Below are 15,451 nucleotides of genomic sequence, written 5' to 3'. Positions count from 1 at the left end.
AAAAGGCAATCACCTGGTGTACAGGTTCCTGAACCTATTGGACTCTTCAAACGGTGTATAGCTTCTACCTCCACCTTATCATTTCTTTTCAGTATTCTGAAACTGAAAACATTCTTTCTAATATTTCTGAGGGTCATTTGAGTACACAGTACTACCTTTGTCCCCTTGTTTGTGCACCACCAGTGTTGAATATCGTCTGTCTTTATCTACACTATCAATTGTGTTGGTGGTGATCACGTCTCCCCTAACTCTTTTATCTTCCAGTGACGTTAGGTTTATTTCCCTGCAGCCCTTCCTCATAACTCATGCCGCTGGTCTGGGACTAGTCTGGGGGTGATAGAGTTCAGTGCCTCTTGTCTGTCACCCTTTTTGTATATTGGGACTACATTAGCCGTCTTCCGTATTTCTGGTAGGTCTCTCTTTTCCAGTTACCTACTTTACACTATGGAGAGGGGCAAGCAAAGTGCTTCTGCACACTCTTTCAATATCCATGGTGAGATTCTGTCCGGACCAACAGCCTTTCTCACATCCAGATCCAACAGATGCCTCTTGAACTCATCTCTTGTAATTTCGAACCCTTCCAAAGCTGCCTGGTTTACTGCCCCCTCTCCTAGAGCAGAGACTTCACCTCATTCTATTGTGAAGATCTCCTGGAATCTCTTGTCGAATCTCTTGTCACACATCTTTGTCATTCTCTGTGTATCTGTCCTCACTAGATAAAGACAGGTATCTATGTAATGACCGCTTACCCTGTCGTAATAACCGCGGCCTTTATTGTAATAACCCAATGTTCCCCAGTATTAATCCTGTTATCTTGTGATCTCTCATAATCGTACTATACGCTCTCTATTGATATTCTCCGTCTTTCTTCACTCAATACCCCAGCTTAACACTGTTACAGTCCAGCATGACCCCTCACTGGACTGCCACGTATGTAAGAGGAATATTAAATGAGGAAGATACACCAAGGACAAGGGTTATTAGTTAAAAAAAACAATAACAAAACACATTTACACTGCCACCACCTTCCCGACCAACCATACCTGAATGTGTCAATCACCGATCCCCCAGGAAGGCAAGGAATCAGTAACCATGGGACTCCGGGTAATATGAATTTCAGAAATAAATTTTGGAAAATTAGTTTGTGTAATTTACGTTACTTATTTGAATCCAAGGGCAACTTTAGTATCTATTAATAGTAGGAGAACATGGGGGCTTCCAATACAACACCTAAAAAATGACAAAGTAACAAAATATATCAAAGGGGAGTTAAGTGAATACCACTGGACAAGCTATACAATTTATTTTATGAAACATGTAAATTAAGACAATTTGAACACATCACCTATTCTATTTCCCTAGAGGCACAATGGATATTTACCGAGGACACAAAACTCAGCGTGCTACTATACCTTAAATACCCGCACTACGGCCACGATGTTGATGGCTGCCCTCAGCCCCGAGGATACGGGCTTGCGGCCCTGTTCCTAATACACTCCCAAGACACACTGATGAAATTTAGTTTTTCCAACTTATTGCTGGGAAGGATTACTCCTCCCACCATCTAATACAGCCCCAGGGCTCCACCCATTATTTTGGCACTGGCCAACCATTTAACACGTAGGCCTGAGGTCTGGCTCTCTAGGGCCAATAAGGACTTGGCCCTTATCTCAGGCCAATCACCTTCACTGATCTGTCGTGGAAGCTACATGAATTTCTGAAGATTGAGTCAGCTCTCCCCAGCTAAAGAGAAGAGGGACAAGGCGCGTCTATGGAGCCCAGGCACCTGCGAGCAATGTTTACAAAACTGATAATTTATGTTCAAGCCTGTCTCCTCTAAGATAGGAGTAGGGACATTTGACTCTGCCTGGTATGGGGAAGGCCGCTGCTGAGAGGGACAGAGAGGGATGAGAGGGGGTGGAGAGGGAAATATCTGAGTGGGGAATTGAGTGGGAGAAGCCAAGGTATCCACGACCACCCTACCCTCAGGTCAACCTCTTGACCCTGACAAATGGGCGACAGGGGGGGGGGGGAGAGGAGGAGACGAATGACGGCCAAGGGTAGGGGAGAAGGAAGGAGGAGAGAGGGAGAAGGAAAGGAGGGGAGAAGGGGAGGGAAAAGAGGGGAGAAGGGAGAACCAATGATCTGAGCCCCAGATCATTACAACTCCCCCTCCTTGGTTCTCCCTTCTCCCCTCTTTTCCCTCCCCTTCTCCCCTCCTTTCCTTCTCCCTCTCTCCTCCTTCCTTCTCCCCTACCCTTGGCCGTCATTCGTCTCCTCCTCTTCCCCCCCCCCCTGTCGCCCATTTGTCAGGGTCAAGAGGTTGACCTGAGGGTAGGGTGGTCGTGGATACCTTGGCTTCTCCCACTCAATTCCCCACTCAGATATTTCCCTCTCCACCCCCTCTCATCCCTCTCTGTCCCTCTCAGCAGCGGCCTTCCCCATACCAGGCAGAGTCAAATGTCCCTACTCCTATCTTAGAGGAGACAGGCTTGAACATAAATTATCAGTTTTGTAAACATTGCTCGCAGGTGCCTGGGCTCCATAGACGCGCCTTGTCCCTCTTCTCTTTAGCTGGGGAGAGCTGACTCAATCTTCAGAAATTCATGTAGCTTCCACGACAGATCAGTGAAGGTGATTGGCCTGAGATAAGGGCCAAGTCCTTATTGGCCCTAGAGAGCCAGACCTCAGGCCTACGTGTTAAATGGTTGGCCAGTGCCAAAATAATGGGTGGAGCCCTAGGGCTGTATTAGATGGTGGGAGGAGTAATCCTTCCCAGCAATAAGTTGGAAAAACTAAATTTCATCAGTGTGTCTTGGGAGTGTATTAGGAACAGGGCCGCAAGCCCGTATCCTCGGGGCTGAGGGCAGCCATCAACATCGTGGCCGTAGTGCGGGTATTTAAGGTATAGTAGCACGCTGAGTTTTGTGTCCTCGGTAAATATCCATTGTGCCTCTAGGGAAATAGAATAGGTGATGTGTTCAAATTGTCTTAATTTACATGTTTCATAAAATAAATTGTATAGCTTGTCCAGTGGTATTCACTTAACTCCCCTTTGATATATTTTGTTACTTTGTCATTTTTTAGGTGTTGTATTGGAAGCCCCCATGTTCTCCTACTATTAATAGATACTAAAGTTGCCCTTGGATTCAAATAAGTAACGTAAATTACACAAACTAATTTTCCAAAATTTATTTCTGAAATTCATATTACCCGGAGTCCCATGGTTACTGATTCCTTGCCTTCCTGGGGGATCGGTGATTGACACATTCAGGTATGGTTGGTCGGGAAGGTGGTGGCAGTGTAAATGTGTTTTGTTATTGTTTTTTTTTAACTAATAACCCTTGTCCTTGGTGTATCTTCCTCATTTAATATTCCTCTTACATACGTGGCAGTCCAGTGAGGGGTCATGCTGGACTGTAACAGTGTTAAGCTGGGGTATTGAGTGAAGAAAGACGGAGAATATCAATAGAGAGCGTATAGTACGATTATGAGAGATCACAAGATAACAGGATTAATACTGGGGAACATTGGGTTATTACAATAAAGGCCGCGGTTATTACGACAGGGTAAGCGGTCATTACAATGGTGGCAGCGGTGGGATGAGAGGGGGTGGAGAGGGAAATATCTGAGTGGGGAATTGAGTGGGAGAAGCCAAGGTATCCACGACCACCCTACCCTCAGGTCAACCTCTTGACCCTGACAAATGGGCGACAGGGGGGGGGGGAAGAGGAGGAGACGAATGACGGCCAAGGGTAGGGGAGAAGGAAGGAGGAGAGAGGGAGAAGGAAAGGAGGGGAGAAGGGGAGGGAAAAGAGGGGAGAAGGGAGAACCAATGATCTGAGCCCCAGATCATTACATCTAGATACAGATACCTGTTTAGATACAGACAGGTACATTCTCTGTGCACCACACTCATATGTTTAAATATAGTGTGCACCACACTCATATGTTTAAATATAGTGTGCACCACACTCATATGTTTAAATATAGTGTGCACCTCACTAAAACATATTCCTGTATAGTGTGCAACAACTTTCTGGCGAGTTTTAATTTTTAATGTTGCTGAAGTTAGATAAAATTATCTTTGCTAATTTGCTAGAGAGTGAACATGGGGACGAAACTTGTAAATAAAGTCATCAGTAACTCAACACTATTCATACAGCAGTTCGAGGCTCAGCGGAGCATTCTAAGCTACATGGGAATTACAGTGTATCATCAGATAGAATCATTAATCGTAATTTTGTATACGAATTTTTACAATCTGTCTTGACTGATTAGGCATAAAGCAATCAAATGAACGAACCCACAAGGGCCTTGATGAGGGTTCGAACCTATATGGTGAGTGTTCCCAGACGCGCTCTAGTTAACTGTACCACGACATGGTAAATTATAATCATGCAATTATCAACATAATTTTAATAACAGCTTACAATTCCTCAGAGCGACATCAACATGACCTTTAACAAAGGAATCACAATGGCATAATATATCAATGTAAACCATTTTGAGGCAATGAAGTAAATTAAGCCTGCGTTTTGGTGAATCCCAGACACTTGCCTTAACCGACTCAGCCATGATGGTACAAAAGTCGACCAATCTGGAACTCTACTGAATTCACTGGGAGGTTCTGGAGGCCCCGAACCGGAGCCCAACCATAGTCTTACAGTCAACTCGACTACACTCTGTCCTGCGGTAATGGTGTTCACACTCTTACGTCGCATTCAGATAAAAAAATAAATCAAAAGGACGATATATATCAATGAAAATCTTTTTGAGACAATGGAGTGACTTGAACCCCCGTTTAGACTCCTGGTTGGGCTCCGGTTTTGGGCCTCCAGAATCTCCCAGTGATTTCAGTAGAGTTCCAGGTTGGTCGACTATTGTACCATCATGGCTGAGTTGGCTAAGGCAAGTGTCTGGGACTCACCAGAACGCAGGTTTAATTCACTCCTTTGCCTCATATATATTTTCAACAAGACCATTGATAACTAATAAAAATCTCGCTATAAAAAGTGTTTTAACATCAATTTGGTCGGTAAAGCGACGGTCTCGCTACATGCAGGTCGACGTTCAATCCCGGTCTGTCCAAGTGGTTGGGCACTATTCCTCTCCTCCGTCCCATCTCAAATCCATAAGTCGGTCGGCCGAGCGGACAGCACACTGGACTTGTGATCCTGTGGTTCTGGGTTCTATCCCAGGCGCCAGCGAGAAACAATGGGCAAAGTTTCTTTCACCCTATACCCCTGTTACCTAGCAGTAAAATAGGTACCTGGGTGTTAGTCAGCTGTCACGGGCTGCTTCCTGGGGGTGGAGGCCTGGTCGAGGACCGGGCCGCGGGGACACTAAAGCCTCGAAATCATCTCAAGATAACCTCAAGATAGTCGTAATACCTTAGTTCTTTCTCCATATAATTAATTTCTTTTATTCCCTATACCTGAAGCTTGGTCACGACCCACAGACGTCTAGCTCTCCCATCACGCCAATTAGTAGTTGTGAATGATCTAGTTATGTAGCGTTAGCTATTAGTTATGTAGTATTTCTATTGGTTTGAGAGGGATGAATTACTAGTTCTGTAGGAGGAATTCTTAATTCTGAAGAACGAGAGAGAGAGAGAGAGAGAGAGAGAGAGAGAGAGAGAGAGAGAGAGAGAGAGAGAGAGAGAGAGAGAGAGAGAGAGAGAGAGAGAGAGAGAGAGAGAGCGCCAGAGAGAGAGAGAGAGCGCCAGAGAGAGAGAGAGAGCGCCAGAGAGAGAGAGAGACAGCCAGAGAGAGAGAGACAGCCAGAGAGAGAGAGAGAGCCAGAGAGAGAGAGAGACAGCCAGAGAGAGAGAGAGACAGCCAGAGAGAGAGACAGCCAGAGAGAGAGAGAGACAGCCAGAGAGAGAGACAGCCAGAGAGAGAGAGAGGCGGGGGTGGGGGGCGAGCAAGGAAGGCTTGGCCCTGGACAAGAATGGTGGGCGAAGCAATACCACCAAGACAGGAAGGAACGAGCGGAAACTTCGATCACACGAGGAGTTGTCGCTTCCAGAGAAGCAGAATGAGGACACATATTACCACTGCTCGTCTCTTTTCTTCTATTCTTATTTTCTTTGTTATATTGTTTATATTTTCTTATCATATGAAAAGCCTGGAAACAAAAAAGTATTTATCAAAGAGCATAAGACTGAAAAGAATTGGAAATTGAAGATTCACACACATACACCACACATGTATAATACATATGTGTGGTAACCCTTTTGTAACCTTTTTGTGTATATATATATATATATATATATATATATATATATATATATATATATATATATATATATATATATATATATATATATATATATATTTTACACATATAACTCACTGAACTTTAGTGACCGATTTATAAGCTCGAAATCACACAAAATAAAGAGAAACTTTTACCGCTGCCATCCTCTTTCAGAGTTGTAAATCTATCACATATGGCACAATACAGTTGAAACCAGTAAATGAGAACTGAAAACCATATTCGTTTTCAAATTCGAACCCGAGGCCTGCAGTGTACCAGGAAAGGTGAGTTACGGATTTACAAATGTGATTTGAGTAATTAAGACTCTGCGTTACCAATTGTCAGGATGGTAATATGAACGAGGTGGCATTCCATAGTGATGGAATGCTATGGAATGGCATTCCATAGTGATGGAATGCTATGGAATGGCATTCCATAGTGATGGAATGCTATGGAATGGCATTCCATAGTGATGGAATGCTATGGAATGGCATTCCATAGTGATGGAATGCTATGGAATGGCATTCCATAGTGATGGAATGTCACCTCGTCCATTGATATGACGGTCTGCAGAGTCCATAAAAAACACTGTACTCGCTCTACTGCAGAGTCCACAGAAACAACAGTAACACAGACTGTTGACTGGCTTAGGTAGCACAGTAACAGGCTGTGTTTCCACTGTCTTCTGGTAATATATGAGGAGAAAGCTCTAAACTAGAAGGAATATAGTGCAGAGTGTATAAAAAATATTTTCTTTCATAATGTCTATAACATCGATGTATCATGTTCAAGAGTTTCTGATGAATAAAATAAAATAAAATAAAATAAGCGAAGCTTAATCTTTTACAATATTGAAGAATAATATATTCAATAGAAAATATCACAGGAACATTTATATATATAAAAAAAGATGAATGGATGTTCCTCCGGCGTGGACGCAGAATACATACTGCCAAAGAATACAATTTCTTTAAATTCCTCGATTTATCTTAAAAAATATGGGTATAAAGTAATTTAAAATTATAAAAAATCTTGTCTGCCAACCACGAGGTTCCAAACAACAATGTCTAAATATCATTTAGTTTTCCTGCTAACATTCATTCCAGTGTCACAAAATTTATCCAAAGTGCTGGAGCTTGTATAGAACTTTCTACCGCTATAACATATAATCCACTTTTGCTGTATCCCGGAATGGGTAAAAAAATGTCTTTTCTCTTGAGTTCAGCGACCAAGAACGTTTTCTTAGTCGCTGCTGCTATGCTTGGGACAGATGGAGAGTCCAAACAAAGAGTTCTGTAATCACTACCACATAATAATAATAATTCATTGTGTTTGGGGTCAGGAAGATAGAGTGTGTTCATACATGTTAGGCTCAGGGTCAAACTATTGACCCTGAGCCCAGGATGCAACCCCACAACAAGCTGACTAACTACTGAGTACCAACTTGCTGCTAGGTAATCAGTGACATTAGGTGAAAGGAAATGTGCCAAACCCTTTCTGTCCCGCCCTGGATTCGAATCAGGAATTCTCGATTGTGCGTCGAGAACGAACCCGACTGTACCACCAGAACCCTTGGTCACAATCTAATTTTGTTATGGTTACGAATGATAGTTGCCTTAGAGTGGGTCCTGTGATTATATGCATTTCCCTGCCCGCCCCCTGGCTCATTATCTCCGTGCCTCATGTGTCATTATGTTCCTGCCTTATTGGTCATTATCGTCCTGACTCCTTAGTCACTATATCTCTGCCTCCTTGGTCCCTATATCCCTGCCTCCTGGGTCACTATCTCTCTACATCTTAGTAGGGAAATTGACGACTACAAGGTACCAAGCCACCAGTTGAGATAGATGACTGACAAATGAGCATGCAAGCCTATGGCTCGCCATGCTGTGTACATGCATGTTTAGGGATTCTAGCTCTTGGACCCCCAGTCTTAGTAGTTGTAAACCTAGTAGTAGTAGGTTTTAATCTTAGTAATAGTTCAAAAACTTTCGAGACATTTCTGTGCTCACCCACATATTGCTCGATTCATTCCCCGTGAATTTCAATCGAGTTTACTAATATAGTCACCATTTCTTAATCCCACCTGGACAGTGATGTGATTTTCAACCATATTATCAAAGGATCAGTTTCCATCAACTTGCAACTTTGCCAACCGAGGTACCCTAAAACGTTTTCCGAGTATATTCCTCCATTACTTCACATTAAATAATGTAAATACATTAAATAAATAATAATTACTTCACATTCGTTACGATAAACCCACCGAACGTAACCTGTCATTGTAAGATTTTAGTCGCAACACTTTTTTTTTGCAACAATAAAGATTTTTAGGCAACAAAATAAAAAATACAGTTGCCCGATACATCTAAGTAGCCCAATACAACTAGCTGACTATCTGTACCTGCAAGTGGCCCAAATACATCTAAGTGGATCTCACTGACCCGTCCATTTGTCATTCATTTCAAGAGTTGTGTCATGCTCAGACTGGGCCACTATGGTCAGTAATCCCTGAAATCAGTGAAACCCATGGCTCTATGACTAGGATAAAAAAAATCTGTTTTCCCAAGTACCCCAAAAAACATCTAAAGGTTTCCCCAATACATCCAACTACAATTAAGTAGTACATACAGGTAAGTACACTGGAATGACTAGATACATTCAGGAAAACTAAAGTTCTTTCCGGTATCCCTATGAGTCATTTGGATACAAATCTACATAATAAAATGTCTGCCTGTCTGTCTTTCTGTTCTAATGTCTGAGGCTTGAGGTCAGATTCTTCAGGTTAGGCTTACCCAACTTTCCAAGATGAGTCATGTTGAATAGAGAAGTGTAATATGAAGTCAAGAGGAGGGTACAAATAGCCCAAGCTTCACCTTTTGAGATGTATCTAATTGTCTCAATAAACATAGTTGAAGTCTGAGATATTTGTTGTGTTTTCCATAGAGTTGTTAAGTTGTTACAGGGCTTTCTAATAATACATTTCCTGAAAGGGGCAGGAAAAGGGATGGAAGAGGAGAGACAAGGCCTGGAAAAGGGGGAGGAGACCCGGGAAAAGCTGGGTACCCTTTCTAGTTATACATTTACATAATCTTTTTCATCTCTTCCCCTGTGAAACAGTCTTAGTTTTCCTTGTCGAATCCTCTGATTATTTTCAATGTCTTTATGTTTTTTTCCCATGGCGCTTCTTTCCTTCAGTGACGCGAGATTCTGTGTTTCAGCCTGTTATGATGGCAAATACTTCTCAGCTCTGGGACCTGTCTGATAGCTTACTCTTAACAATTTTCTGCTGCATTATGTTTAGCGTGGTTGAGACTCCATGCTGGTCCTTCATATTCCAAAACTGGTCAAATGTAAGCATCTTTGCTCAGATATCTAAAAAAAAAGTTATCACTTACGTCTCAGATGTCATCAGGTTTGCGTGTGGTGTTCAACCATCACCCGCCCCTTCCCCAAAACTAATCACCTGAGACACGCCATCCAACACTGCCCACTACCCACAGCCTCCCTCCCCAAGTTTCAGCCACTGAAATTCAGTGGCTGAAACTTTCAGTGGCTGAAATTCAAGTTTCAGCCACGGGGACACTGCACAATACTGTGTTACACTAATTCCGATTGTTGGTACGTTTATGATTAATTAATATGCCTTCATTCACTCTTGCATTACCAAGTCTGATTTTCTTTTACGTGACGGACCCCAAATATTGATTTCTTAGCCCCTTTTTCTTTCAGACACACTTTACAAAGCACCCTAAACTGAAGAATAAACTCGATATAATATATATTTGAAGCTTGAGAAGCATTGTGAAGCTGTCCCAAGAATTTTACAATTCTCGACCATTATTTTTTAAGAGTATTTTTATTTTTTTTTATTTAAAGTTGAAAAATATTATCACCGATAACATCATTTGTGACTCACGACTGGTCGGCGCAGTCACAATTTTGCGTGAAAAATGTGTGTTTTGTGAAGAATAAAGACATTCTTTATGACTACCAATCATACTAAAAATAACAATACCATTAATAACGATAATGACCTTGGTAGAGACAAAAGTTGTTGATAAATACAACAATAAATTTGCCTGTGTAAAAAAAGCTATGACCACGAGATGAGATTATATAGAGCGGTGTGAGATGAAGGTTATCTTGAGGTTATCTTGAGATGATTTCGGGGCTTTAGTGTCCCCGCGGCCCGGTCCTCGACCAGGCCTCCACCCCCAGGAAGCAGCCCGTGACAGCTGACTAACTCCCAGGTACCTATTTACTGCTAGGTAACAGGGGCATTCAGGGTGAAAGAAACTTTGCCCATTTGTTTCTGCCTCGTGCGGGAATCGAACCCGCGCCACAGAATTACGAGTCCTGCGCGCGCTATCCACCAGGCTACGAGGCCCCTAGGTGGAGGAGGTGTTGAGATTCTTCAACGAGACAGTATATATATACAAGGTTTGGGACAGCATGTCTCAACACCCAGATAAGCGTTATCTTGAGATGATTTTTTTTTTTTAAGTGTCTCCGCGGCCCGGTCTTCGACCAGGCCTCCACCCCCAGGAAGTAACCCGTGACAGCTGACTAACACCCAGGTACCTATTTTACTGCTAGGTAACATGTGATATTAGTACTGGGAAAGTATGCTCAACATCACCTATGGATTAGAAAGATAGAGAAAGAGAGTAAGAGAGGAGTAGAAGAGAAAAAATAGGGTGAACGGGTAAGGGGATTCTAAGGGGCTAACATATTTGAACTTTTGTGATTTTGAGATTTTTTTTCTTTGCATCAGAAAGTTGGACACAAAGTATCAAACGCAAGGGTAAATTAACGCTACTGGGGGGGGGGGGGGTAGAAACAGCCTAAACTACTCTATCCCTTTGAGATGTATTTTGTCTTAATAAACATACTTGAACTTGAATCTAACGCTACTGCAGAGAAAAAGACTGAACCTCTCTCCATGTCCAAAGAAAACGAACGTAATTTTCATCAGTTGAATCAACTAGGTTGACCAGACATGTTAGACCAATACTGAAAAATATGACAACAGCGGATTGCTCTTATTTCGTTAATAAACACAAATTAAACTGGAGAAAATTAAGAAATGTTCAATTAGATGAGCACTAGAGCTCAGAGGAAGAAATTACAAGGAAAGACTTAGAATTAAACCTCACATCACAGGAATAAAAATAGTCAAGTTAGACATGATTACCATATAACAAAATCTCCTGTGAAATATACAGGGAAGAAAAGGACAAATAACTTGGAATCTGTGATACAGGAACACGTGGACACGAGACGAACCTGACTGACCAGCTGAGCCACAGAGATGTAAATATTTGTTTAAAGACAGAATATCGTCCAAAAGGAATGCACTAGGAAATGAAGCGATAGAAGTAGACTCCAAATACAAATTACAAAGTAGATATGTAGATTACACTGAACACAAAAAGCACGGCAACATGTACACCAGTAGACTGAAAGTAGAGACGCTGGACTAAACAATTGAAGATTAACCTAAGGATCTTTCAACTCGTGACGTGAGGTCTCAACCTTCCATAAGCACAAATAGTTGAGAACAATTAAGTAAGCACACACTCTGCCTCCCCACCCACAGGAGATGCCCAGCGTTCTTCGCCGTATTGCAACCATCCTGATGTTGCAACGTTCACAATATTCACTTACCCCGGGCCAACGGGAGCTATGGAAATTTATGTATGAGATTTTCTTTGGTAGTGTCTGGCCACGGCTGATCTCTTTACGCTTCCCAGTTTTTCCTTGAGAAGCTCACTTATGGACGCACCATCAACAATGAAGCGAACAACTCTGAATTGTAATAATATTGAACTAAAATAGGATTCGTGTGTGTCCTTATTTGATCAAAATGTTTTAGTAATTATAGTTAATTATTATTTAGACGTGATGGAATAATTGGTTCGAGAAGTTGAGAGTGTGAGGAGCAGAGGCGAGAAAGGCCCTAACCTTAATGCCAGCCCGTTCTGCAAAGACCCAAAAGTAATTCCATCCACCCGCCAAACCCCAGATGTTTATGAATGAAAAACGGTTTACACACGACTCAACTGATTCTGTTCGAACTCATCCGGAACAAGTGCTTCACTGACGAATTTTGTTCGAACCACAACGCTGTAAATCAGCCCGTCCTCCAAACAAAGATTCAAAAGTGATTCCATGCACCCGCCAAACCCCCTGTTTATGAATAAAAAGCGGTTTACACACGACTCACAGCTGCTGATGTTCGAACATATCCGGAACAAGTGCTTCACTGGCGAATTTTGTTCGAATCACAACGCTGTAAATGCTTCACCCACGTACTACAAATACAAATAATCGCCAACAGAACCTAAACACCTAACCTAACCTATGCCTACATATGCTCAAAATACTAATATATTATAATATTAATTTATATTTGAAGAAATTCCCGTTTTGGATGAACAGCATGTAAAAATTTATGAATACGTATGTGGGGTCGACCGCTGGATGTAATGGACTTGAGTCGAGGACGGGTTGCCTTAATATGAGCCCTTGACATCCCTCTGAAGAAGACCTTTCTGTATTCCATTTCATTTTGCAGTTTGCTCTTCTATACTAACATGTCTTTGGTGGCCTCGTCCCTGAATACTACCTTGATCAATTGACTTTTGTCTTTATTGTACTGGGCCGAGCTGGAAAACCTTCTCTATGTATTGGCATGCATAGTGTGTGTGTGTGAGAGTTAGTGAAGTGTGTGTGAGTATGTAGTGTAAGTAGTGTGTGAGAGTATGTAGGGTAAGCGTGTTAGTGGTGTGTGAGTATGTAGTGTAAGCGTGTATGAGAGAAGTGTGTGTGTGTGTATGGAAGTATAATGTGTGTATGAGAGTATAGTGTTTATGAGAGTATAGTTGTGTGACGTAGTGTGCGCTAGATGTTCTACTGATCTCTTGTCGATTTGTTCTAAGACTGCAAGAAGAGTCGTACAGATAGCTGCATCTTCAGGTCCTGTGAGATACAAGTGTGTGTTCTGGTCGTTATGACACTGGCTTCAATTGGCTCCACCTCCTTGCAACTTCTGAGATATTTATAAAGAAACTAATATTTCAAATCTTTCATGTCTTGTAAATAATCCTCAAAATGGAAAAAGTTTTAAGTTCGAAATGTCCACCTTAAAAATAATATATTTATATGAGTGATGTATATGAACTCCATAAGGTTAAGGGTTAAGAACTAATTGTTGTTTGTGTAATGAACGATCGTAAGTCAGCAGTCAAAAATACACATGACATACAGGTTGTCATCAGTGGTGTTTGGGCACCTTGCCACAGACGAGAGACACATACCGCTCGGGTCTGCACAAGCACGCCAGCGGGAACCAGTTTTATATACATACAGATCACGTTTTCTTGCGTCACCAGCGAGGTGCCAGCCAAAACTTCCTCCTAACAGCCGCAAAATTAAATTCCAGGTAAACCGGAAAGCCATTACCTTCCCTCTTCCTCCTCGTTCCTTCTATCCTTATCGGCACTTACTTTTATTATATACTCGGCTGGGTACCCACCCGGAGGTGTTCCGGGAGACCCGATAATATGAGAACACATACAGCATCCCAACCCACGCTAGCACATCCCTTCTCTGGCGCTCCTACGCTCTCATCTTCTGTATGGGCTTCTCGAACCGGCACCACCTCTGATAATTACTATCTCCACCTCTCAGTCTCCATCCTTCTATCTCCATTCTCGCTCTCTCTCTCTCTCTCTCTCGCTGTCTCTTTCTCTGGAGGTGTATGGAGGAGAGGGTGAGAGAGGTAGAGAGGGACACGTGACCCTGCGAGAGGGAGGGTGCATGGAGGTCCACCAGGGAATATATATGAAGGCTTGGTGATCATGAAGTCTGCTAGCCAGCAATGGACATGTTTTACCTAACTTTTAAATGGTAGGTACTATGATTTTTTATTTATTTGGTGTGATCGGCCCATACTGTTTAATTACTTGGTAAGAGAACATACAGAACAACTTGCCAGAATACGAATAACAAGATTCGTCGTAGGAGTGGCCCTGGAGCCATATCAAGTGACACTCGTTTTTTTAAACCAGACACACATATGTTAGGCACATGCCCTTCAGTAATCACTGTAGGTTCAGATAGAATGTCTCACCTCCAGCCAGGAACAGACAATATATTTAACAGCTGCAGTTGTGGTTTCTTAAACCTGCGTTATTTATTCCTCTCTGTTCACTATGCTATAACTCAATACCCCATATTTTCTTCCAAAACTTCTTGAATTGCTTCAAGCAAATATTTTGATTTTGCCTTAAGGTTATGTTTCGTCAAAATGCGGGTTCTCTCTTCTGCTCTCAGTTTCCAAACTCACGCACGCACGCACGCACACGCTCGACACTACAGAGCTACGTCCCAGACTACCACCACACGCATTATATCAAATCAGCAGCCTTTGCTACGCTGGCTTTCTCGAGGACGGCCTTGAGGAACCTATACAGGACTATTCTCACGGCACCTTGAGCACCTTAGGTCCGCCCCGTGCCAGAGTATAGTGTGCCGGTATGGGGATCCCTGCCCAGGGACCTTAGAGGACCCTGCTGTAATCATTACTCAAAATTATTGTGAACAACAATTATATATATATTATTCCACGTATTTATAAAAAAAATAGTTTTCAAGGGGTTTACCAACCCATTTTAAGCTCGTCTCTGACTGTTATTCTCAACCATATTTTCTCCCTCTGGTTGCCGAACGTTCCACGGGTCCAGCCGCAAGAATTCTCCCGATTTAAAACCCCATTGTAGACTATATTTTGTTCCTCTACCTTACATTAGCAATACTCAGCTTGATATTTCTTCTTGTGTCCCCCCCAGACGCCCATCCCGCCCCATGTGGTGTATTGGAAACACAACGACCGCCTTCTCAACTACGACACTGAGCGGGGAGGCGTGACTGTCACCATTGACTACGGCACTAAGACCTCCTCCCGCCTGGTGATATCCAACGCTGTCACCAAGGACTCCGGCAACTACACCTGCGTCGCCCCCAACACCCAGCCGGCCGTTGTCCACGTCTTCGTCAGCCAAGGTATGTGGCCAGTGAGGTGTCCGCTGGGGGGTGTGGTGAAGGGGCCCGGTGCATGCTGGGGGTGTGGCGAGCGGGCCCGATGCACGCTACACCAGTCCACGCAAAACAAGACTCGCCAACA

At 42.8% G+C, this 15,451-nt stretch overlaps 1 protein-coding gene across 2 annotated transcripts in view; it reads left to right on the top strand.

Moving 5' to 3' along the window:
• The window catches only part of LOC123764440 (lachesin), a 328,560-nt gene that overhangs the window by 309,216 nt on the left and 3,893 nt on the right, over positions 1–15,451 (top strand). For both annotated transcript variants that reach the window (XM_069315707.1, XM_045752306.2), the window contains exon 6: positions 15,117–15,330. In XM_069315707.1, the coding sequence (XP_069171808.1) occupies positions 15,117–15,330 (214 nt within the window). The remainder of the gene's footprint in view (positions 1–15,116; positions 15,331–15,451) is intronic.

The sequence above is a fragment of the Procambarus clarkii genome, chromosome 82, assembly GCF_040958095.1.
Source record: "Procambarus clarkii isolate CNS0578487 chromosome 82, FALCON_Pclarkii_2.0, whole genome shotgun sequence".
NCBI classification, from domain to species: domain Eukaryota; kingdom Metazoa; phylum Arthropoda; class Malacostraca; order Decapoda; family Cambaridae; genus Procambarus; species Procambarus clarkii.
This window is presented reverse-complemented; position numbering and strand designations above follow the sequence as displayed.